Raw genomic sequence first — 26,945 nt, 5'->3', positions numbered from 1 at the left:
AAAAATAAGCTTTCAGATATGTCCCAATATCTTTTTTTTCCTGGCAAATAGAAATTGTTATAATAATACTCTTTTAGGATCCTCTTATTAAATGCCACCTAGTAAGTTTAAAATGATCTCAAAAATGTCACTAACACAAATAGGGAATATAACAGAACTATACAAGCATTTGCCTCTCCTGGAAAAGTCACTACAGCAAATATTCAAATTATGTTCAAGGATGGTTATTCAAGTTATATCCAAGTACTGGCCTGTGCTCTCGGAGAAAACAAAGATATTTATCCCTTTTCCGTCTTAAGCGAGTGCAGTGGGCTTGTTACAGCACAGTTTCACTTATTTGACTTGAGGGTATGGCTTATTTTTTATTAGGTTGATGCATAAGTAATTGCAGTTTTTGCCAACCTAATATAGTTCATTATAATGAATTAATGAGTATATTTTTTACATCCTGCAATTCTGAATTCTCAATAAACCATATATTAGAACCAACATAAGAAGAAAATTCAGTAAAAAAAGAAAAATATGTGTATGATTACTTAAAATGTGAGGATTAAATGCAAGGATCGTAAGTTAAGACTCCTTTGAAAGGCTGGAATTTCTCACTGCGTTGTTTTGTAAAAGCTACTGATTATTTTATGTTAAACGTAACCCATGTATTAAGATTGAGTAATATTTCAACTTGTCCCCCAAAAAAGAATAACATGGAAGTTCAGTAAATATTGATGAAGTGATCTTAGTATTTGGCTATTTAAAAATGTTGTTGGTTGCCTATTCTTATGCCTTGCCCCAGTCCTATCAGGTTATTTGTATTTTATTATTGAATTTTAGATGCTGTTTGCACTTTGAGGATAGTGACTCTTTATCATGTATTTTACACTTCCCACAATTTGTCTTCTTTCACTCTGCTTATACTTTTTTTCCCCATGTGGAAGTCTTCTTTTTTCTCTCAGACAAATTTGTCAGTCCTCCTTTCTCTATTCCCCATTTCCCTGTACTTAGGCCTTTTCTCCTAGATAACTATAACAATTTTAAACTGTAATTTCTTCCAGTTTTTCCTTTTTTTCTTCCAAAATTTAAATATTTGCTCAATCAGGAACGAGTTTGTTCTAAGGGATGAAGGAGAACTCTCTCTATATATTTTTTCAAATGGCTAGTTTCCCAATGCCATTACTATAGATTCAGTCTCTTATCCACACATTTGAAGTGCCTTGGTTGTCATAAACTAAATTTCCATGTAAGCATAGATTTTGTGTTCTGTTCCAGTGATTTTCTTTTTTCTATTCCTACTTTAATACTATCCTGGTCTTGATTACTATAACTTTTGTTGCATATTATAGTCTTCGTTCCTTTTATTTTTCAGATATTTCCTTTCTGTTTGTAAAATTTTTTTCTTCAGGAGAACTTCAAAATCATTTTTATTGAGGAGAAAAAAGGCACATAGATTAATGTAGGATATTTGGCATTTTGACAATAGTAAAGGTTTTTTCTTATTCAGGTCTTTAGGAAAGTTTTTGCCACATCTTCATATTTATGGTATTTATCGCTATTGGGAGAGGCTTCCTTTTTCCCTCTTACACTGTCTAACTGGTTATTATAGATATTTACTTCAGACATTGATTTTATTGGTTATATTTTGTCTCTGGCAGTCTTATAGAATTCATATTTTTCTGGCAGTTTTCAAATGTTTTTCATTGTTTTTGCAACTGTATAGATATATCATATAGAATGTTATTTTGGCCTGGACTTTCACATTGTAGGTTAGTGCTTCCAATGTTGTTTACTCATTAAACGTTAACCCATTTATGCTGGAGTTTGCAGTTTTTTGAATTGCAGACGTGTGAAAAATCAGACCTTGGCGATGAACTTGAGCCATAGGATGTAAATAACTCTCACATGCTTAGCATTCCAATAATGGAACACTGGGCATAAATGGGTTCTGACAGAAGTGTTGATCATCTTCCACTAGAGTGATTTTGTCCATTTCTCCTTCCATTTGTGGCACGTCTGCTTAATGTGTTATATGTGTATCAGTTGACCCATAAAATTCATGTTTACCTTATATTTTCATTTTGTAATAAATATTTATTGAATACCTAATATATGCCAAGCTCTGTTCTAGAGAGTAGGAATGTAGAAGAGAACAAAAAGGCAAAGACCTTGTTCTCATGGAACTTGAATTTCAGTGGGGGAGATAGAATAATGGAATAAATGTATAATGCATTAGTCACTCATATTGGTCAATGGCTTCAGTCTTTCCCTTACTATTGTGACTTGTATCTTTCATCTTTAATCATTCACTCCCTTAATGATCTTCGATACCCTTTTTACCTTGAATATAACTTTATCCAACATTGATATTGCCAACCCTCCTTTCTTTTTGTTTATATTTATGTGGCATACAACAAATGGATAGACCTGGTGTACTTGGGCCTATCATTATACTTTAATCCTTGCTGGGTCATTGATGTTTCTCTTGTAAAAAATTATATTTGACTTTTGTTTTACAACCCAATCTGAATCTTTCTTTTTTTTAAATATGTGAATCTGTCCACTATTATATTGTTTAGAGAGATGTTTAATTTTACTTCTGTTGTTGTTTTTGTTTTTAATATTTTCTTAAATTTTTAAAAAAAATTATGGCTGGGGTTTCTTTTATTTTTACCGCTGATAATTTGTAAGATATAATTCTGTAGTTTTGTCAGAGAATGACTTGTAAGACCTTGAATAATATACTTACATTTGTGGCTGTTTTAGTTTATCAGTTAAGAAATAAAACAGTCATCTATTGAATTCTTGGGTTTACAGATTTTGAAATTTGCATATTTATACTCTTCCTGCCTCATCATCCCCCCAATTTTCAACTGTTTGTTGGTTTATTTGGGGATTTTAGCCCAGAAACTTTCTGATTGCACTAGGGTATGAGTATGTATTAGTATGTGTACCTTCTTTTAAGAAATGTAATATTTATAATTTATAAATGCCACAACCAATTATTTAGATTTAGGTTTTTATTTAATAGATTTACTACCCACCATTGGTCTTTTTATGCCATTTCCTTTGCATTCTCACCCACTTAGTATCAGCTATCAATAGGCTAAATCATATTGTCAAAAAGATTTTCCAGTATTAGGAATATTGTAATTTAAATCCATAAATTGATTATTCTTCTCAAACCTGCTTTTTTTCCCCATTTTCCTAAGCAGTTAACCCATCCAAAAATGTAGGCATTAACCTCAATTTCTGTCTTTTATTTGTGCTCAAGAATCAGTCTGTCAGCAAGTTCCCTCAGCTCTACCTCCAAAACACATCCTGAATCCATCTACTTGTCTTTATTACCCATCTCCACCCTTCTAGTGCCTGTTTCCTCACCTACACTTCCCATTCCCCACCATCTATTTTCAAGAAAGCCTCTGGAGTGAACTTTTTAAAACATAAATCATGTATCATCGCACTCTTCTGCTTAACATTTCGCTGAAGCCTTCATATCAACTTAGAAAAATACTCAGATTTTTAGCCTTTTTTATAAAACCCTACATGATCTGCTCTCCCCACTTCTCTGAGCTCATCGTGCATGTTTCTCCCTACTCTACTATGCCTCTGTTTTCTTTTTATTTAAACAGTCCAAGATTAAAACAATTCTTCTCTTTTGCCTGAGGTAACTGTTTTTCAAGACCTTTGCTCTGAAGGCTCCTGGTCATTCAGACCTCAGCTTAAATAAATATCATATCCCCAGAGAGGCCAATCCTCTTGTGTCCTATGCAGCGAACTTGTTATTTTAGTTCGTTGCATGGGACACATGAGTGCCTGATACTTTTCTTGTTTGTTTATATGTATATATTGTATTTGTCTCTCTCCTAGAATGTAAGAGCCATGAGAATAGTGATTATCCTCACTGCTATATTTCACCACTTGGGACAGTGTAAGCACATAACGGACACTGCAATAAATATTCTTCCTACAAAAGAATATTGCAGAAGTCTTTCTGTTACCTTTGAATGAGAATGACAATTTGACTAGGTATAAAATGATTGCATCACATGTTCTTTTCCCTGTACCCTCAAAAAACTCTATAGACATTTTTTTCCCTTGAATATTGTTGGAAAGAACTGTAAGGCCTACCTGATATTTTTCCCCTAGTAGGTAACTTGCTGTTACTACTTGATTGTAGCAAAAGCTGGCATTTCTTTCTTTGTCTTCAAAATTAGTAATCTCAACAGAATATAACTTGGTCTCAGTAATTTTCTACAGATTTTTCTCCCTGAGACACAATGAGCTGCTTTTTTTCATCTGCAGTTTTGATTTTTTCTCTATTTCAACAAACTTTAAGATTCTTGAATTTTTTTTATTTAATTACTTTGGAAAGTAATGAATTTTTAAAGTCTGCCATAGCAGTTACTTTTTTTTTTTTTTTTTTGGAAACAGGGTCTCTCTCTGTTGCCCCGGGCAGGACTACAGTGGCATGATCTGAGCTCACTGCAACCTCCGCCAACTGGGTTCAGGTGATTCTCGTGCCTCAGCCTCCTGAGTAGCTGGAATTACAGGCGCATGCCACCACACCCAGCTGGTTTTTATATTTTTAGTAGAGACAGAGTTTCGCCATGTTGTCCAGGCTGGTCTCGGACTCCTGGCCTCAAGTGATCTGCCCGTCTAGGCCTCCCAAAGTGCTAGGATTACAGGCATGAACCACCACGCCTGGCCCCCAATACTGTTTCTATTCCTTATTGGTTCCAGTGCTTTTATTAGTTCTATGCAAGTATTATGTCTACACAGCTTTTCCCCCCTTAACTCTACCAGCATTCTGTTTCATTTTGTTGCCTTAATTTACCTGTAATCTTTTTTCCCCTTTCATATCCCTGAGAGTTTGAAGGACTTACTGTCTTAAATTTTCTTTCAAAACAAATTCTTCATATCTTCGGCATCCTGTATTTGTCTTTTTTTTGCCGTGGAATTTTTGTGGAAAATCAGTGGACTTTTATCATTGTCGGTAAAGCCAAAGTAGATGGTATTTTTCACATTTTTGGAACAGACTTAAGGGAATCTTTAGGTTAAAAATATGATGGTATGCTAATGAATTTTCCCAACATTCAGTTCAGATACTTCAAATAATTTTGGAGACGCTGTATTTCAAAAATGAATTCTCAACTGTATTCAGCAGCTTTCAAAAACTTGCACTAAAGCCAGCATAATACAAAAGTGCTTTCTTGTATTGATTTAACAGATGAGCTGGTTTAAAATTGTATTTAGACATGAAAAGATAATTATTTGCCAGTATGACTTAGAAAAAACATGTCTAGTAAAACATAAACAAAAATTTTTTTAAGTAAATGAAATTCCAGCTGTAAACTTAACGTACTTTTCCCTGTGGTGAAAAATAGGATATTAAAGTTTATGGTAATTTTAGAGTCCTAGATTGTATTTACTGACTTGCCCCTGGCAATTTAATTTCGTAATGCTGTATTCAAAATTTTACTGAAACAGATTGCTTTTGAAGGTCTTCCTAACAGTCAAAAAATGCTACAGTAAGCCTTAGAGTTGAAAATAGGTTAGCAGAGAAAATCGCTTTTATTAATTAGCCACAAAAATATTTGTAAAAGAAAATGAAGTCAGCATTCCTTCCTATGTCTGTATGTTCTTGTTGCTCTTTGTAGATACAGGCAAAATGATTGTTTTCAGGAACAATTTAACCATTTCTTTTACATTTTTATAGTAGATAACTTACTAAATAAAGTCACCACCTTACAAATGGTAACGTTAAATAGTTTGACTTACCAGTGATTAGCATTGAAAATAATACCACCAGCGATACCATTGTGAGTTTTAGTTGCGTTTTTCATCTCTTTGCTTAGACATCCGGAGTGCCCTATAAGACCAGGCAGATAATATGATGGTTTATGCCACTATGTTTTCCTGTCTTTTGTCTGAATTTCAGCCTACCATCTAACTCATTTTACAGATGCTCAGTTTGCTCAACAAGTCTGTAGCTAGTGGTGGCCAACAGCCAGAACAGAAACAAAGTTTGTGGGAAAACTTTTACCATCAGAATCCTACTTTCCCTTCCCTCTCTCCTTCTTCCATTACCCCTCTTTTATGGTGAAACTACAAAATAATATTTTAAGCTTATGAAAATTATAGTTTGTTAAATATTGTCAGCCTTGCTTACAGGGATAGAATTTAATGCATCACTACCCAGGATGGTTAATGCAATACCCTTTTGGTTTGTTCCCTTGCCTGTCTTTTAAAATGGCAAATTAGAAATACTTATAAAATAGTTTAGTATTTTTTAATAAGTTAGATGTATTTCTGTAGACAGTTTTCGAAATAAATAGGAATCTTTAAATATCTTTCAATAGATGTTTAAAGCTTTCCTTGGACTTTCAGGGGATACTTTATCCTGTTTCCTGAAAGTATAAGCAGAGAAAGTAGTGTAAATCTTAAAAAGTCAAGAAGTATACAGAGGTTTAAACCAGCCATTTGTTTGCCTTGTGAAAGTTCTTGAAAGAAATCCCAAGGTAGTTTGTTTGGCCAAATAGGACAAGTGTCATCTATTCTGGTTAGGTGGTATGTTCTTTTCAGAATTTCTGTTCAAAAATCTAACAACCTTGATTTTTAAAAATATTATGTAAAGTAAAATGTTTGTACCCTGTGTTCACTGTTTGGACAGTTCAAGTCTGAATTAATGGGAAATGTTAATTTGAAGGCACAAATACATGCCCCAAATGTCATTTTATTGGTTTTAAATAATAGATACAGAAAATGAATAAAGGTTAGTGTTGTTTACTAATGTCTTCTGTTTAACATTCTACATTCATTACACTCAATGGAAAAAAAAAAAGTATTATTATGAACCAAAACAACCATATTCACAAGATTGCCACCATTGTGTCACTATATTTTTCATGGTTGTTTAAAAATTAGCTGATTGAATATTTAGCATTGTATTAATTGATTTTCTGAAAAAGTACTACTAATTTATTCACTGTACAGTGAACTACCACTAAAATTAGTTTTCGTTTTGATACTTTAACATTATTTCATAAACTTCAGAAATGTATCTAGTACTTACTAGTACAGAAAACTTTTTCCATTGCACATATTAAGAGATCTAATTTTTACATTGTAATTTTGCTGTAAATAATATACAAATTTTTAGGTTACTGCATATTTATTTTAAATACTTGTTTTAAAAGTTATTTATTTATTTATTTATTTATTTATTTATTTATTTATTTATTTTTGGTCTGGGAGTGGTGGTTCGCATCTGTTGTTGTCTCAGCACTTTGGGAGGCTAAGGTGGGAGGATCTTTTGAGCCCAGGAATTTAAGACCAGCCTGGGCAACGTGGTAAGACCCCATCTCTACAAAAATTTTTAAAAATTAGCAGACCATGGCAGCCTCCTTCTGTAGTCCCAGCTACTCAGGACACTGAGGCAGGAGGATTACTTGAGCCCAGGATGTCAAGGCTTCAGTGAACCATGTTCACATCACTGCATTGCACCGTGGGCAACAGAATGAAATCCTGTCTCAAAAAAGAAAGAAATTTATATATATATATATTCATTTAAACATCCAACTGTAGTGAAATGATTAAATTAGGCTATGCTCACATTTTAATATTTTTTAAATTTCAGTAAAAAACACATAAACTTTACCATCTTAACCATTTTTGTTTTTTTGGTTTTTGTTTTGTATTTTTTTGAGACAAGAGTCTTGTTCTTGGCACCCAAGCTGGAATGCAGTGGCACAATCTTGGCTCGCTGCAACCTCCACCTCCCGGGATCAAGCCATTCCCCTGCCTCAGCCTCCCGAGTACCTGGGATTACAGGCTCCCACCACCACACCCGACTAATTTTTTATATTTTTAGTAGAGACAGGGTTTCACCATGTTGGCCAAGCTGGTCTTGAACTCCTGACCTCAGGTGATCCACCTGCCTTGGCCTCCAAAAGTGCTGGGATTACAGATGTGAGCCACCAAGCCCAGCTGTCTTTATCATTTTTAAGTGCATCATTTAGGAGTTTTAAGTATATTTACATTGTTGTGAAACAGTTCTCTAGAATTTTTCATCTTGCAAAACTAAAACTCTATATTCACTAAACAACAACTCCTCTTTGCTGCCCCCCCACAGCCACTGGTAACCACCATTCTGTTGGTATCTATGAATTTGGCTCCTTTAGATACTTCATATAAGTGGAATCATACAGTATTTGTCCTTTTCTGAGTAGCCTATTTCACTTAGTGTAATGTTCTCAAGGTTCATCTATGTTATAGCATATGGCAGGATTTCCTTTTTAAGTCTGGATATTTTTCATATACTACAGTTTTATTCATTCTTCTGTCAATAGACATTCTGTCAAACTGGGTTGCCTCTACCTCTTGGCTATTGGAAATAGTGCTGCTATGAACATGGGTGTACAAATCTCTCTTTGAGATCCTATTTTCAGTTATTTTGGATATAAACCTAAAACCATGATTATTGGGGTCATGTGATAGTTCCACCTTTAACTTGTTGAGAAACTGTTACACTGTTTTCTGTAGCAGTCTCACTGGTTTGCAATATCAACACCAATGTACAAGGGTCCTAGCTTCTCCACATCACCTCTAACCAGTTTTATTTTCTGCTTTTTTTTTTTTTTAGTTGTAGCCATCCTAATGGATGTGGAGTGATATCTCATTGTGGTTTTATTTTTCTCTGATTAATGATGTTGAGCATGTTTTCATGTGCTTTTTGGCTGTTTGCAGGTGATCTTTGGATAAATTTATATTCAAGTCCTTTCCCATTTTTAAAATCAGGTTATTTGATTTTTTGTTGTGAGTCGTAGGAGTTCTTTATATATTCTGGGTGTTAAACCCTTCTTAGATACAAGATTTGAAAATATTTTCTCCTGTTCCATAGGTTACCATTTCAACTCTGTTGATTTTGTCCTTTGGTGAACAAAAATTTTTTAATTTCATGTGTAGTTTCATCTGTTTTTTGTTACGTGTGCTTTTGGTGTCATATACAAGAAATAACTGCCAAATCCAATGTCATAAAGCTTTTCTTCTGTGATTTCTTCTAGGAATTTGATAGTTTGGGGTCTTACAATTATATCTTTAAATCATTTTAAGTTTTGTGTATGGTTTAAGGCAGGGGTCCAACTTCATTCTTTTGCACGTGGATATCCAGTTTCCCCAACACCATTTGTTGAAGAGACTGCCCTCTCCCCATCAAGTAGTCCTGATACCCTTGTTGAAGATCATTTGACCATGTACTACGTGAGGGTTTGTTTCTGGGCTCTCTGTTCTATTCCATTGGTTTTAAATATGTCTGTCTTTATGCCAGTACCCTACTGTTTCTATTAGGGTAGCTTTTAGTAAGTTTTGAAATCAGGAAGCATGAGTCTTCCAACTTTGTTCTTCTTTTTCAAAATTGTTTTGGCTATGGAGAGTCTTTTAAATTTTATACAAATTTTAGAATAATTATTTTCTATTTCTGCAAAAAAAAAAAAAGTTACCAGAATTTTTCACAGGGATTGTGTAGCTATTTATATCACTTTGGGTAGTATTGACGTCTTAGTAATATTAAATTGGGTTGGGTGCGGTGGCTTACGCTTGTAATCCCAGCACTTTGGGAGGCTGAGGCAGGCGGATCACGAGGTCAGGAGTTTGAGACCAGCCTGGCCAATATGGTGAAACCCGTCTCTACTAAAAATACAAAAATTAGCCCAGTGTGGTGGTGCATGCCCGTAGTCCTACTCGGGAGGCTGAGGCAGAAGAATCACTTGAACCCCTGGAGATGGAGGTTGCAGTAAGCCAAGATCACGCCACTGCACTCCAGCCTGGGTGACAAAGCGAGACTGTATCTCAAATAATTATGATAATAATATAATAATAATAATAATATTGGTTTTTAAGAAAAGATATTGGTACTTTAGGACATATTAAATGTAAGGTACTAGCAAGACATTCAGATGGAAATAATAGGTATATAGTCAAAACTGAAGATAAGATAAGGGGCTCTGTGGTTCTCAACTAGTCTCATCCTTACATTACCAGGGTGTGAAGAATAAAATTTCTCTTCTTTAAGCAAGTACCTTTTTTTTGGAGACAGGCCCTCACTCTGTTCCCCAGTCTGAAGTGCAGTGATGTGATTATAGCTCACTGCAACCTCAAACTCTTGGGCTCAAGCAGTCCTGCCACCTCAGCCTCCTGAGTAGCTGGGACTACAGGTGCGTGCCACCATGCCTAGCTTATTACTTTGTGAAGACGAAGTCTCTCTATGTTGCCCAGGCTGGTGAGCAACAGGGCTGGAACCTACAAGCCTAAGTTCTCTGAACCTAGTGGATTTTATGCCACATCTCAGTGGAAAGTAATATTATTTTGGCATATCACCCAATTAAAAGAATAAAACCAACTATCCAAATTTCAGATTATTTTTATGAGGCTGATGTAGGCCATCAAAGAATAGCTACATCTATGATAACCATATTTAGCTTACCTACCTCTCAGGATAAGCTACCAAAATATTACCTTTATGTAAGTCTCTTCCGTGGTATAATTTCAGTTCACAGAAGATTTTACTCTCTTTGCATTAAAGTTTCAAATAATATAATAGTGAAGCAGATATATGAAGAATATATCTGAAGCTGGAGTTCAAACATCTGAGTTATTAATAACCTGTGCTTGGGAATTCTTGCTTCCAGCTACAGCTGTGAAAAGTTGTCATTCACTCTCACCAAGATCTCACCTTCCGTGGTAGAAACCTCACATACCTGCTGCTGGGAACACAGTTGCGGGTGGAACTCAGAACTCAAAACTACTACCAAGAGGTAGTAGTTTGTTACTAGTAGTATTAATTCAGCCATATTATTGACTTTTACAGGTCAGTTTAAGAATTTACACACGATTGAGAAGTTAGGCACCATATGTGAAGCTACTCGTGTGAGAAAATCTGTTCTAAATCCCAGACTTAACTGAAGAATTTTTCAGCACAGCTCAGATATAAGGCTTCTGTGCACATTTAAAAGTGAGTAGGTGGGAATCCAAAGAATAACATATTGATATGGTTAGGCTTTGTGTCCCCACCCAAATCTCATCTTGAATTATAATTCTCAGGTGGCGAAGGAGAGACCTGGTGGGAGGTGATTGGATCATGGGAGTGGTTTCCCCCATGCTGTTCTCATGATAGTGAGTTCTCATGAGATCTGATGGTTTTGTAAGTGTCTGACAGTTCCTGTAACACACACACTCTCTCGCCTGCCACAATGTAAGACTTGCCTGCTTCCCCTTCTGCCATGATTGTAAGGCCTCCTGAGCCATGCGGAAGTGTAAGTCAATTAAACCTCTTTTCTTTATAAATTACCCAGTCTTGGGTAGTTCTGTATAGCAGTGTGAAAAAGGACTAATACACATATATTAACAAAATTATGTGCTGCTTTACTCTTCTTTCCTTTATAATTCATATTTTTTCAAACATGAAAGATGGGCTAGAATTTAGCCCGTTTGAGGGAAATTAGCATGCATAAAGAAGTTGTTTTAATGCTATGATGGAAAAGGCTCAGATGGAGGAGTGATATAAAAGAAGAAAGTATTCTGGTTCCCGTGAGTGAACACAGAAAGCAGGGCCTTTCGTCTGCACCTAGGTAGGCAGACTTTCTACTGTTACCTCCAGGGCTTACAGCTTCTGCCTAAACTGATAATGGGTGACAGGAGATCATCTTCTATTTTGGATTATCTCCTTCGATCCTCTTTTATTGTCAAACCATTAAGAAGTACATTTTCAGTTGTAACAAGTTGCCATCTGTGCACTTGTGTTTAGGGTATATGTGACCATTTATGTAATACACGGTTTCCCAGTTTACAAATAAAAGCTAGATTATCTTTAAAGGTTTTCTCTCAGACATTCATTCAGTTAGAAGATTGTACCCTTGTTTGGCTTCCCTAACCCTTTAAAATTGTTCACATGAAATTCTGTAACTGAACTATCAGTTAATGTTTACATGAATTGACTGTTTAAAAAAATGCTCTAATGATTACAAATAAATGTGGCATATTAACAGTTACACTAAATATATGTGTGAATTTTTGTTTTGTTTTGTTTTTGAGGCAGAGCCTCACTCTGTCGCCAGACTGGAGTGCAGTGGTCGCTCTCCGCTCACTGCGACCTCCACCTCCCGGATTCAAGCAATTCTCCTGCCTTAGCCTCCTGAGTAGCTGGGACCACAGGCACCTGCCACTACACCCAGCTAATTTTTGTATGAAGCTAAATATATGTTTAAACCACATCAGTAGTGATAGGTTCTTTAAAAGCTTTTAATGGCATGGCAAGAATATTTAAAGCTCTATTTTGGTTTTGAACTGGAAAAGTTGAAAGTATAAAGGGAAAAAATATCTCTGACTTGTGTGAAGATTTTGTTTATTTATCTAAGACCTAATTGCTGAGTTTTTCATTCTTGGCCTTGTATGTTTTTCTAAGATGACTTTGAGTTAGAGCCAGAGTCTGTCTGGACACCACTGAACTTTTTTTTAGTGGGGGGAAGAGAGGCTTACTGTGTTGCCCACTGATTTTAAACTGGAAGTTGCTTTTCAAGTTTGAAGATTACAGGTGCCCACCACCACACCCATCTAATTTTTGTGTTTTTAGTAGAGACACGGTTTCACCATGTTGGCCAGGCTGGTCTCGAACTCCTGACCTCAAGTGATCCGCCCACCTTGGCCTCCCAAAGTGCTAGAATTACAGGCGTGAGCCACTGTGCCGGGCCTAATGTAGCTTTTTCTAATTAACTTATATGACTCTGTGATAGACTAATTGTAAAATACAGACCAAAAAGGAAGAAAGCAAAGTTACTTTTGAAATACTTTTTCTTTATACTAAAATAATACGTAATCTCCTTTTTCACATAATATAAACCTATTTTCATGTCACAATACACTGTAATGTAATTTATTTAACCATTCTTGCATTATTAAACCATACTGTAGTAAACATCTGTCTTTGTACATGTCTCCCTAAGAAAAAAAAATTTGTAAGTGAAATTGTGTGTTCAAAGATTCTGTATATTTTAAAGACTTCTGACTTTATGGAAAGATTCTACCAGTTTGCATTTTCACTGAAGTGTTAAGAATGCCTAATTCCTCATCTCTAATATTTATTGTAAAGTTTTCCTTCCTTCTTTTCATATGTAGAGATTTTGAGTAACATGATAAACAACTTATTTTGTTTTCCAGGAGATGATTTTTCTTTGATTCAACAAGAAATATTTATGGTTAAAGAATGTAAACATTGTAACATCGTTGCCTACTTTGGGAGTTACCTTAGGTAAGAGGGAAAAAAAGCATCATCTCTCTCTGTATTTTATATACTCTTTGCTACTACACTCTCTCCCTTCCATGCAAGTGCTACTATATATGTATGTTTTTAAACACTGCAAAGTTCTAAATTTTTTAGAGTCTTCCTATTTCTAGGGTTTTCCCCTATTATATATTAATAATGGTACTCCCATTTTTACAGTTGTACCTTATCTGGCAATTTTAATGCAACATTATAAGTGATTACAAGTAAGTGTTTTAACTTATAAAACTGATCATATTCTAAGCCACTTAAGTTGAGAACAAAGCTGAAATAATGTGCTTTTCTGTATATTATAGCAAGATTGCATGGCAGTTTCCTGTTGCACTTTGCTGTCCATCCTGAACCTTGGTGTGCTAAAGAGTGAGAGCCTCAGAGTATTTCAGTGATAGAGGATTACTAGCTAATACAGTTTTCTTTCTTTTTCATATTAGTCGGGAAAAACTATGGATTTGTATGGAATACTGTGGTGGCGGATCACTTCAAGATATTTACCATGGTACTGTTAATTTGACTTTACATTTTAAACAGACTTTGGTTTTAATGATTGTTGTTTGATATTTCCAGTTAACCACGGATATTAACAGGTAGACTTACTATTTTGCATTCTTCTGTTCCCGGAGCACTGCATAACAGAAATTGATACTTATTTTTTATTGGTTAGTCAATTAAACTTGCCTGAGCCCGAACTGAGAAATGCAAAAATATTTATATAATCCAAATTTTACTCTTTAAATATAATCTCTAGGAAAGTGTTTTATCTACAAATGAAACTTCTAAATTTCCTTGTAAAAAAAAAATTAAAATGCAAGGGGTAACTCACAGAAAGGAAGTTACATGTTTGTCTTAATAACTTAATCTGCTAACCAGAAAAACAATTTACTTGTTACTGTAATATTTTTGTATTAATATGTATGTTTTAAAGTTTCGAGTATTTTATTTAGTATTCCATTAATTTAGGCAGTTTTCTGAGCTGAATTTGACATTACATTCTAATACTGTTTAGAAAGTTTTAGTTTTGGCTCTACTGTTTAGCTTTTAATTTGTTTTGTTGCTGCTGGCAATTTCTTGAATTTCTAGAATTTATGAGACTAAACGTAGATCCTTATAATTTTTCTTCTCCTTCTTTAACATGGATATGGGATAGTAAAACTCCCATTGCAGCTACTCATTTTATAATTCGTTTTGAAGAATTATGTGAAATATTTTTAAAGTTTCTATGCTGAAATCTTTATATTGGAAACCTTATCAAATTTTAGTTATGCAGTTTAGTTATGCAGCCACAGTAGATATAAAAACAGAAGTGCTATTTCACTTCAAATAATAGGTTGTAACTACAGAGCTTAGTTTTAAAATGTCAATCAATAGAGCAGTGGTTAAATAAACTACTCTTCAACTTGTAATGTGGAATACTGTGTGGCACTTAAAAAGATGAAGTTACTTCGTAATTATTGACCTGGGTATATATCCCTAAGGCTTGTTTTTAAATGGAAAAATTGAATCATGAAAGAGTATGTATAACATACTTGGTCATACTTAGGCTTTTAAAAATTATATTCTTATAAGTATAAATATACAATGTAAATGTATAGCAGAATGAAAGAATACCTACCAGTTGATTAAGTCATTACCACAGGAGAGGGAAAGCAAAGCTCAGAAGTAAATTTTTAAATTATAATAAAAGCTTATCAATGTAGTACTTAATTATCAATTTTAAAATGTCATAATTATCTAATTTTGTCACAACAAATAATCCATAACAACAAAAATTCTGACTGATGTCTAAACACTGATCACTACCTCTTTATTAACAAAAATGTTTGACATCACATAACTGTTACAAATACACAGATTATTATGATTCAGGCTATCTCTTATGCATATAGATTTAAAATTCTCTGTGCCACTGGATTTAATTTTTTTCTATGATTTTATAAAGAATTGCTATCTTCTCATGCCTGTAATCCCAGCACTTTGGGAGGCCGAGGTCAGGAGTTTGAGACCAGCATTGCCAACATGGTAAAACCCCATCTCTACTAAAAATACAAAAATTAGCTGGGCGTGGTGGCAGGCACCTGTAATCCCAGCGACTTGGGAGGCTGAGGCAGGAGAAATCACTTGCACCCGGAGGCGGGTGAGCCAAGATCATGACACTGCACTCCAGCCTGGGCGAGAGAGCAAGACTCTCATAAATAAATAAATAAATAGCTGTCTTTTCTATGAAAAGTTTTTATTCAGTAATTGTAATTTTTATCCATTTACATTTTTATAAAATGAGAGCACTCTTACGACTATATGGATAAAATCAAACTATATAGCTGGCTGTTTTTTTTTTGCAACTTCTAAGTTTAAAGAATAGCTTTGAAACATTAATTTTATTTTTTCACAAAATTTTGACTTTCTCTTATTAAACCTGATATTTGTTGAATTAAATTGAACCTTAGTAGTACCCATCCTGGTAGTTAGTATACTAGATAGCATAATAATCAAGAAAATCTACACTTATAATTAGATGTTGTTAATAAAGTGACTTTTCTTCTTTTACTACTATTTATCATGTTACTAAGAATCAGAAGTTTATTTTCCTGAATGAGTAAAGAGAGCCAGTGGTTAAAATTTGCAGTAGAATATTTCTGTAGGTGAAGAATACCCATGATTACCTGATTTGGTTTCACTGTCAGCAGATACCACCCCAGAATTACTCTCATGGTATTGAAAGGCATAGTCACAAAACCTCTGGTTGAGTTCTTGAAATAAGAAGAATTTTATATTTCATATTAGGGAGAGATCTGGTTGCCAAAAGTGACATAGTTATTTTTTAAATTCTTAGATAAGGTACTAGATCAAGCCTCTCTGTTTTGATAGGTGTGGTAAAGAATTATGCTGAAGAAATAGCATCTTGGTCTTTTTTAAAAAAGTATATGATGCCTTTTTATGTATTGGAACAGTCAATCTCTTTATGGTTCTCTATTTCTCTGTAACACTAATTAGTTATATGTATTTCTTCATTTTTGAAAAATTATTCAGGTTTGCTTTCTATAGATCTTCCTATGATGCATACCACTATGCTTTGCACATGAGTGCTTAATATTTTCACGGACCAAAGTTATATGGAGTTAAATCTTTTATTTTTAAAGTACATTTGAAAAAATTATCAGTGTTACCTTTCGTTTTTGTCTCTTGATGACAAAAATAATACATCCTCACAGTCAGAAGAGAAGTCATCCAACTATATAAATGGAAGTTGTTTTATAATAGTTTGTCTGGTTTTTGTTTTTTGTTTTTTTTCCGAGACTGTGTCTCGTTCTGTTGCCAGGCTGGAGTGCAGTGGTGAGATCTCAGCTCACTGCAACTCCCGCCTCCCTGGTTCAAGCAATTCTTCTGCCTCAGCCTCCCAAGTAGCTGGGACTACAGGTGCACACCACCACACCCAGCCAATGTTTATATTTTTAGTAGAGACGGGGTTTCACCATGTTGGCCAGGATGGTCTCCATCTCTTGACCTCGTGATCCACCCGCCTTGGCCTCCCAAAGTGCTGGGATTACAGGTGTGAGCCACTGCAGCTGGCCTAGTTTGTCATTTTTTAAGTAGACAGTTTTTAATCTGTTAGGTTTAATTGTACAACATTGTGTTCTCTTTTTCTTTCTAGTTACTGGACCATTATCAGAATTGCAAATAGCCTATGTATGCAGAGAAACTTTACAGGTACTGTATTTTCTTAATGTAGTTAGAAAGGCAATTCTAAGTTGACAATTGATAACTATAAAATGGTAGTCTGTCTTAAAGAGAAAGGGAAAGGGTAAAACAAAATGATTTTTCTGTTAATCTCTTATAATTCTGTAAAACTAGTTATTTTTCTTTCATGAATGAATCACATGAATTCATTTAAGCTGATGCCGACATATACAGTGATCATATGTGGACTTCCACTTTGATGCTGATGCACACCATGGTCATGTGAGGTATTCTGCTTTATAGCACTTGGCCCTCAGTTGTGTAAATGGTTTTCAAGAATGAATCACCAAACCTCTCAACTGTAACAAGTTGTCTAAGTGTTCTCTTCAAGTTTATGGCAGTAAAAGGAATCTCTTCCATGAGACATAGGGGCTTTTACTATTTCTCTTGAAATAAAATAAATTAGCACAGCATTAACCCAAGGCATTATCTGAAAACCCTAGTTCTATGTGATATTAACAGGTGTTATTGATAGCAGAATCTCTTTTTGTAAGTTTGGTTAACATTGCATTAAACAGATTTCTTTACTTCAGGGCCTGTGAGAACTTTAAGTATGCTAAAATAGGTTATGAATATTCAATAAAGATATAGAGTATGTGATATTTCTCCCAATTTGTTTATTTTTTTCAGTGCCCTGAAAGACTACTCACTGAGAAAATTAGTAATTAACAATTTTGTTCATATACTTTAAGGCATTTAAATTAGGAGGAGGGAATAAGTAGTAGTGATTGTGGTTTGTATTTTTGTAATTTACAACTGATAATTGTTAATTAATGCTTCTATCCCTACATTTCCTAGATTGTGTAGTTTGTTTAGAAATGAAATTGATACTCTATGCGTTGTTCTTTCATCTTTTTCAAAATGGGAGAGTGGGCTGACCTAGGAAAAAGTTCTAGTCAGTTTTGAAGAGTTGGTTCCCACATACCTTAAAAGACATAACCACTGCCAAATCTTAGAGATAAATCAGATTAATTTATCTGACATATATATATTTATATGGAGAGAGAGAGAGATGTATAATATATATGTATATATGTGTGTGTATATTCCTGTAACATTTGTATAACATAGAAACCTACTTTATTGTATCTACATAAAATACAAACTTAATCATACACTCGTAGCAGGGAATTATTGACAAATTCATTTTCTTTGTATTTTAATTTCCAGAGTTCATTGTTTCCCTAAGTATTAAACAAAGTACTGAGTGGGGGTGAAAAATTAAAAAAAAAAAAAACCAAAGTTCGATTTGTACTCTGGCGCTGGTTTATGACCTTAACCATTTATATAGTTCTAGTTCCCAAAATACAATGCTGCACTGCATAACATTTTGGTCAACAGTGGGCTACATATACAACAGTGGTCCCATAAGGTTTTAATACTATATTTTTAGTGTACCTTTTCTATGCTTGGATATGTTTAGATACACAGTAATTGCCATTGTGTTACAGTTCCTACAATATCAGTACAGTAATGTGCTGCACAGATTTGTAGCTTAGGAGCAATAGGGCTATACATACACCCTAGGTGTTTAGTAGGCTATATGTATATACCATCCATATTTATGCAAGTGCCCTCTATGATACTTGCACAACAAAATTGCCTAACAATGCATTTCTCAGAATGTATGCATCCGTATTATGTGATGCGTGAGTATATAAAATGAGGCTTATTTGCAAGAACATGGGTGGAACTAGAGATCCTTATGTTAAGTGAAATAAGCCAGGGACAGAAAGACAAACATCACATGTTCTTTCTTATTTGTGGGATCTAAAAATCAAAACAATTAACTCATAGACATAGAAAGTAGAAGGATGGTTACCAGAGGCTGAGAAGGAATTTGATATGGTGGCGGGGGAAGTGGGGATGATTAATGGGTACCAAAAAAAAGAATGAATGAGTAAGTCCTAGTATTTGATAACACAACAGGGTGACTATAGTCAATAATAACTGAATTTTATGTTTTAATATAACAAAGAGTGTCATTGAGTTGCTTATAACTCAAAGGATAAATGTTTGAGGGGATGGATACCCCTTTCTCCATGATGTGCTTATTTCACATTGCATGCCTTTACCAAGTAAATACCCCATAAATATATACCTACTATTTACCCACAAAAAATACAGAAAAAAATTTTTTAAAAAAAACCTAATATGAAGCTTAGGAAGGGAATACCTCCAAGATTATTTCCAATTTTAAAATTCTATTATGCAGATAAACTTCCATATCTGGTCAAAATTGAGTAACAAGAAGTAGATTTACCATGCCACCCAAAACAATCAAATAAAGTAGGCAAAATATATGAAACAGTGATTTTCAAGAAACTGAAAGTCAGGTAATGAAGGACAGTGAGGCCTGAAAAATAGGAAACAAATCAAGGAAGCCATATAATGCCCCAGCTTATGGCCTTTGGAAAGTTTTCAGGCCACAGTATAGGGAGAAGGAACCCAGGTGGGGTCCCAAGCCAGTTAGAGTATTTAAGGTAGAGTATTGGAGAGTACTTCAGAGTATTGGAGTATTTTTGAAAATTCAAAAATATACAGCCCCAACAAAGTAAAATGCACAATGTTGGGTGTCTTCTCAAAGATTACCAGACAAGCAAAGAAGCATAATAAAATGAAAATCAGTAAAACCAACCCACACTGACAGAGATGCTAGAATTAGCAGACAAAAACTTTAAAACAGTTATAATAACTGTTTCAGATGCTTAACAAGTTGAGATATGGAAGGTATAAAAAAGGCCCAAGTCAAACTTCTAGAGATGAAAACCACAGTGTCTGATAGAGTTAGCAAAGGACGAAATTAATAGATGATTAAATATTGCAAAAAATGTATATTAGTTTGAATTTGAGGGCATAGAGATGGAAAATATTCAGAATGAAACATGGAAAGAAAAAATAATTTTTTCTAAATGTAGAGTATCATTAAGCTGTAGGACAATTTCAAATGGCCTAATATGGCTATAATTGATGTCCTTGAAGGGACAACAGAAAAAAAGGGACAAAAATGAGGGGGGGAAAAAAAAAGAACAGAGGGACAAAGAGAAAAAAGGAAAATGAAAGAGAAAAGGGAGACAAACTGAAAAGGGGAGATGGCTGAAAATTGTCCATATTTGATGATAACTATTAATATGAACCCACAGATCCAAAGTGCTCAACAAACCCTGAGCACAAAAAAAAGAAAAAAAAAACATGAAAAAAAACTACACTAAGACACATGAATCAAATTGCTTATTTGGTTAGAACATCTTAGAAGCGTTCAGAACAGGACTCGTGATATACAAAAGAACAAAGACAAGAAGATTTATTGTTAGAAATAAGTGAGAAGACAGTGGAAAATCTTTAAAGTACTGGAATGAAATTGTCAACCTAAAATTCTATTCCTAGAGAAAATCTCTTTCAAAAACAAAGACAAAGTAGAGTTTTTCAGACTTACAAACACTGAAAGAAAAAATCACCAGCAGACCCATCCTACAAGAAATGTTTAAGAAAGTCCAACATTATGCTCAAAGAAAATGCTCATTGGAGCATTTTGTATTTTCTATTTTCTGATTAGGGATGCTTAACCAGTATATATTCTACAAGTACTAAAAAATCTGAAATCTGGATTATTTCTGGTCCCAAGCATTTTGGATAAGGCATATTCAGTCTGTACTTACAGGGAAATTTATAGCACTAAATAGAAACTCTCAAATTAGTATTCTCAGCTTCCACCTAAGAAGCTAGAAAAAGGTGAGCAAATATAATGCAAAGTAAGCAGAGAAAGGAAAAAAAAAAAGATTAGATTAGAAATAAAAGAAATGGAAAGGAGAAAAATAGTAATAGAGAATATCGATGAAATAAAAATCTGATTCTTTGAGACGAGCAATAAAAATGATAAACATCTAGACAGATTGATTAGGGAAAAAAGTAAAAAGAGAAGAAACAAGTGGTCAGATTCAGAAATGAATGATGGAATGTCAAGACAGAATTTACAAATATTAAATAACAAGACAGTATTACGAACCGTATTATGCCAATAAAGCCTACAACTTAGATAAAATGGGCAGTTTCAACAAGAGATAAGAACTACCAAAGCTCACTCAATTATAAGTAACCTGAATAATCCTATATGTATTCTCACAAAGAAAACTCCAAGCCAGATGGTGCCATACAGTCAATTCTACCAAACATACAAGAAAGAAATAATGCCAATCCTATATATACCTTTCTAGAAAATTGAAGAGTGAGGAATAACTCCCGAATCATTTTGAGTCAGCATTATTCTGACACCAAAATTATGCAACAATCTTACAAGAGAACAAAACTACAGACTAATGTTCTTCATAAACCTAGGTGTAAACATTAAATATAAAAGGTTTAGCAAAGGTAATCCAGTAATATATTTTAAAAGTTAATACATCGTAAACAAGTAGAATTTATTCCAGAATGCAGTGTTGGTTTAATATCCAAAAATCATTTCATCTTAACAACTAAAAAAGAAAAACCACATTATCATCTAAATACACACAGAAAGGGCATTTAGCAAAATCCAACAGTCATTCCTGATAAAAAATTCTGAACACGCTAGGAATAGAAAGGAACTTGGTCAACCTGATAAAGGGTATGTGTGAAAAATCTATGACAAAATCATACTTAATGGTAAAAGACGGGATGTTTTTTCCTCCAAGCTCACTCAAACAGATGATGAAGTCTGCCTTTACTGCTTACTTTTCAACATTGTCCTAGAGGTTTCAGCCAGTGCAAAAAGAGAAAATAATGAAATAAAAGGCATCTGGATTAGAAAGTAGGAAGTATAACTCTCTTTATTCACAGACCACGTCATCATCTAAATAGAAAATGGAATAAAATCTACAAAGTAGCTACTAGAAGTAATAAGTGAGGCTGGAAAGATTGTAATATTCACTACCAATATACAAAAATCAATCAGATTTCTATGTACTAGCAACAGACAATCAGAAGTTGAAATAATACAACATATAATAACATAAAGAATATGACATTCTTAGGGGTAAATATGATAAAAGATGCATTAACTCCTGCATACAGAAAACTACAAAACTGCCAAGAGAAATTAAAAACCCAAATAAATGGAGAACTATACCATGTTCACAGACCAGAAGACTCAATACTGTTAAGATGATAATTCTTCACAAATTGATCTATAGATTCAGTGCGACTCCAATCACAATTTGAGAAGGCTTTTTATTAAAGAAGTTGGCATGCTGATTCTGAAATTGCTGTGGAAATGCAAAACACCTAGAATAGTCAAACAACTTTGAAAACCTGATCTATAGTGCCAGAAAGCAGATCAGTGTTTGTGAGGGTTGTGGGGAAGAATGGGAAAATTATAAAGGAGCATCACATAAGGAAACTTTTAGGGGTAATGAATATGTTCGGTGTCTTGATTGTGTTTAGTGAAATATTTCTGATGTTTATCAGAAAATAAATTAGAAATCTTCAGGCTGGGTGTGGTGGCTCACGCCTGTAATCCCAGCACTTTGGGAGGCCGAGGAGGGTGGATCACTTGAGGTCAGGAGTTGTGAAACCCCACCTCTACTAAAAAATACAAAAATTAGCCAGGCATAGTGGCGGATGCCTGTAATCTCAGTCTCTTGGGCGGCTGAGGCAAGAGAATTGCTTGAACCCAGGAGATGGAGGCTGCAGTGAGCCGAAATCGCTGCCACTGCACTCCAGCCTGGGCAAGAGAGTGAGACTCTGTCTCAAAAACAAAAACAAACCTTTAAAATATAGTAAACATTGATTTACTTACCTGGGTTTTTTCTCCCCAAAATAGACAGTCTAGTTTTTCTTATTCGATAAGAATTTAAGTAGAAAATTTAGGAGTCACATTTACAGTTTTGCTGATACTGTTTTTTTTTTTTTTTTTAACTTTTAGGGTCTTGCCTATTTGCATACTAAAGGCAAAATGCATAGAGATATCAAAGTAAGTTCATTTAATACATTTAAATTGCCAATTCTATTGGAAGAAATTTTATGATGCTAATTTAATAGTATTTGTATTTTTTGTTCTAGGGTGCTAATATTTTATTGACAGACCATGGCGATGTAAAATTAGGTATGTTGAATTTTTATAAAATTTTAAATGAGAATTAACATTATACACTTTTCATTTTCATATCAAGAGTCGCAATAATGTTTAACTTTTGATCCAGTAATTTTACTCCCAAAACTCATTTTAAGGAAATTAAACCTAAAGATGGAAAATCCATATTCACTGAAGCATAAACGATAATATTACTTATGGTAGAAAAAATGCAAACATAAGTCTAGCAATAGAAAAACTGTTAAACTGTGATAAATCTATTCAATCATTGATATCTATGAATTTGTAAGAGTAAAATCTGGTGTGTTAAATGACAAAAATGGACTGGATATTTATTTAGTATTTTACAACCACGTATTTCTATGTGTTATTTTGTTTGTTTTGAAAGAGATGGTCTCACTCTGTCATCCAGGCTGGAGTACAGTGACTCAGTCATAGCTCACTGTATACTTGGACTCCTGGCCTCAGGCGATCCTCCCACCTAATCCTCCCAAGTAGCAGGGATTACAATACAATGATGTTTAACTACAACACTTAAAAAGTTTATACATAGAAAAAATGACTGTAAAAAAAAAAGTACCAGAATGCTATCCTTGTTATATTAGGATAAAAGGAATATAGGTGTGTATTTTTCCCATGTGTTTTATTTTTTGTGCTTTTTTTCTCTTTTTCCCAAATTAACTTCATTGTGTATATAATAAAAATATTTTTTGTTAACTTCATTCTTAATAAAGTACATTTTCATTCTAGTAAAGTGCCAATAAATTTTTTTTAATAAGTGTGTTGTGGACTAAGCAAGAAGAGATTTCGGTATTCAATTTATGTACATTTTTCTAACATTAATATTTGAATTATTAATACTGCCATGCCTAAGGGTGAAAGTGAAAATGTTGTTTGATGTATTGTAAAGAACTAAAATTTTCTGGTTTTTTCCTCACCAGCTGACTTTGGTGTGGCTGCAAAAATAACAGCTACCATTGCAAAACGAAAATCTTTCATTGGCACCCCTTATTGGTAAGATATTACTGTGATTGAATTTGATCCATTTTCATTTCTTCATGGTTTAGTGATCATCCTCGATACTTGATAATAGAAGTGATTATTAAAAGTAGGGAGATTTGCGTGCTCCTTGATATTATCATAAGTTCTGGTTGGGTTAGGGAACTTTGATGCTTATATTCATGGTTCAGCCTTCCCTCTGTTGAAGTGTTAATAGTTTTCACTATCTATATGATTTTATATTGAGAGGACTCTTAGGTGTGAAATTTTCAAAAGATTTGCCTCCTGTAATTTTCTTACCCTTTCTTCTGGCATTTATTCTATTTTAATCTAGGACTTTTCTACTTTATTTTATTTTAAGTTCCGGGGTACATGTGCAGGATGTCCAGGTTTGTTACATAGGTAAACGTGTGCCATGATGGGTTTGCTGCACCTATTGACCCATCACCTAAGTTTAATCTAGGATTCTTCTTCCTGGTTGTTAAAACTCCTACATCCTACCTACTATTAGTCTTACCAGCCACCCCACTCTTAGTGCATTCCACTGATTACTGACAAAATAATCTTTCTAAAACACTGCTTTCATTATTGACAGATGATAGAAATAAAAAGCCTCATAACAAAACCTTAATATTTAAAATAGTGAATGTTATAAAGGTGACATTTGCAGTTTGTGTGAAAGGTTGGATTCTTTTCTTTTTTTATCTTCTTTTTTTTTCTGAGACGGTGTTTCGTTCTGTCACCCTGGCTAGAGTGTGGTGGCACAATCACAGCTCACTGCATCATTGATCTCCCGGAGCCAGATGATCCTCCCATTTCAGCCCCCGAAATAGCTGAGACTACAGGCATGCAACATCACAGCCAGCTAATTTTTTGTAATTTTTTTTGTAGAGACAGGGTTTCATCTAAAACTCCTCGGCTGGTCTAAAACTCCTGGTCTAAAACTTAAGTGATCCACCTCCCAAAGTGCTGAGATTATAGGCTTGAGCCACCGTGCTTGGCCAACTTGGATTCTTTAATGTGCAGTGTTTGGATAATTTATTATTTGAAAATAAATTTAAGTAGCTCTGTATCTCATACCTGATGTCAAAAAATGGTGTGTGGAAATAGTTAAGTATAAAAGTGAAACCAAAAGAGCCATCAGTAACTATCTGCTTTAAGAGCTGAGGAAGCCTTTCTGGCCATAAAGCATAAAACCTTAAAAGGAAATGCTGATAGATTTAACTGCATGAAAATTTAAAACTTATGTATGTCCACCAGCTTAAACAAAATTAAAAGGCAAGTAAAAAAACAGGAAATATTGTCTAAAATATGCCAAACTAGGTTTAATATTTTTAATATGTAAGTTCTTTTAAGTCGATAAAAAGAATGTCTCATTAGAAGCGATTAGTAAAATAATACATATTAGGTATCATAAAGTATGATAATGGATCACAAGAAGTTACAGATTTCTTTTTTTTTCTAATACCAACTCTATTAGCCAAAAAAGTGGCAAAGACTTATTTGTGTCAAAAGAGAGTATTTTTTCCATAAAAAAGAAAGGTAGAATATATCTAATAGGTGAGGGGTAACCAAAACTTTTCACATGAGGTCAGTAAGAAAATCCCCAAAATTAACAAAGACTCAGTTTTCAATGACACATTAATCACAGACCAATTAAAAAGCTACGTAAAAATCTTACCTATATATTAGAAATACATTTTTAATTCATCCATACATAGATCCAACAACCTTTTAGAAATATAAAGAAAAATTTTTATTAACTGACAAAAAAACACTACATATTGAATTCACTTAACTGTCACTTAAAGGGTGTCTACAGAATTCTCACCTCAATATTTTCATGGAAAATAAGTGGAAATCAATAGTCCAGAGATCCTCATTAAGAATGAGCCACTGATAAACACAATATATTTTTAATTTGTATAACATTTCATTCATGTGCATGTTTTGAGCATTAGTCAATGTTTAATTTGCATCAGGCTTTCCAAATTAAATTTATAAGATTTGTTTTCAATAGGCATTCTCAGATGACTTTTGAAATAATTATTAAAATGGAAACTTACCTGTTTTGCCAAGTACTAGGATTTAGATGAAGAATACATTCTTAAAAAATTCATCTCCAGTGTGTACATATCATGTGTCTTTGAATGTACCTGAGAGAAACAAAGGCATCCCCACATTCCGTATGTTTACAGGGTTTTTCAGAAATGACTTCTTTCATGTCTTCAACTAGAACTGGAAACACTGAGGACATTACCACATTGTTTACATGCATATTTTCCCCCCAATATGAGTTTTTTGTATTTTCAAAGGGAAGTGGCAAAAATACATGCCTTCCCATATTCCTTACATTCATAGGTTTTTCTTCAGTATGAGTTTTTTTATGTGTTCAAAGGAAACTGGAACATGCAAAGGCTTTACAACATTTCTCATATACATATGGTTTTTCTCCAGTATAATTTTTTTCATGTTTTCAAAGATAACTCAGATAATTGAATGTTTTCCCACATTCCTTACATTCCCAGGATTTCTGTGAAGTATAATTTATTTCATGTTTTACATACAGAACTGGAATATCTGAAGGCTTTATTGCATGTCTTACAATCATAGGGTTTCTCTCCAGTATGAATTCTGTCATGGTTTCAAGGTAATTGAAACGACTAAAGGCTTTACCACATTTTTTTTTTTTTACCTTCATAGAGTTTCTCTCCAGTATGAGTTTTTTCATGTGTTCGAAGGGAACTGAAATGTCTGAAGGTTTTACCACATTTTTCATATTCATAAAGTTTATCACCAGTATGAGTTCTCATGTGTTTGAAG

General features: G+C 34.0%; 1 protein-coding gene across 5 annotated transcripts in view; it reads left to right on the top strand.

Moving 5' to 3' along the window:
- Positions 1-26,945, top strand: part of MAP4K5 (mitogen-activated protein kinase kinase kinase kinase 5) — a 106,776-nt gene that overhangs the window by 28,247 nt on the left and 51,584 nt on the right. For 4 of the 5 annotated variants that reach the window (XM_073010969.1, XM_073010970.1, XM_073010968.1 and 1 more), the window contains 6 exons: positions 13,201-13,291; positions 13,756-13,820; positions 16,971-17,026; positions 22,956-23,003; positions 23,093-23,135; positions 24,065-24,137. In XM_073010969.1, the coding sequence (XP_072867070.1) occupies positions 13,201-13,291; positions 13,756-13,820; positions 16,971-17,026; positions 22,956-23,003; positions 23,093-23,135; positions 24,065-24,137 (376 nt within the window). Of the gene's footprint in view, positions 1-10,855; positions 11,000-13,200; positions 13,292-13,755; positions 13,821-16,970; positions 17,027-22,955; positions 23,004-23,092; positions 23,136-24,064; positions 24,138-26,945 lie in introns of all 5 variants that reach the window. The other variant, XM_073010973.1, reaches the window with a different exon arrangement.

This window comes from Chlorocebus sabaeus, chromosome 24 (genome assembly GCF_047675955.1).
Source record: "Chlorocebus sabaeus isolate Y175 chromosome 24, mChlSab1.0.hap1, whole genome shotgun sequence".
In the NCBI taxonomy this organism is placed as follows: Eukaryota; Metazoa; Chordata; class Mammalia; order Primates; family Cercopithecidae; genus Chlorocebus; species Chlorocebus sabaeus.
The sequence above is the reverse complement of the archived record's forward strand: the minus strand, read 5'-3'. Positions and strand labels throughout refer to the sequence as shown.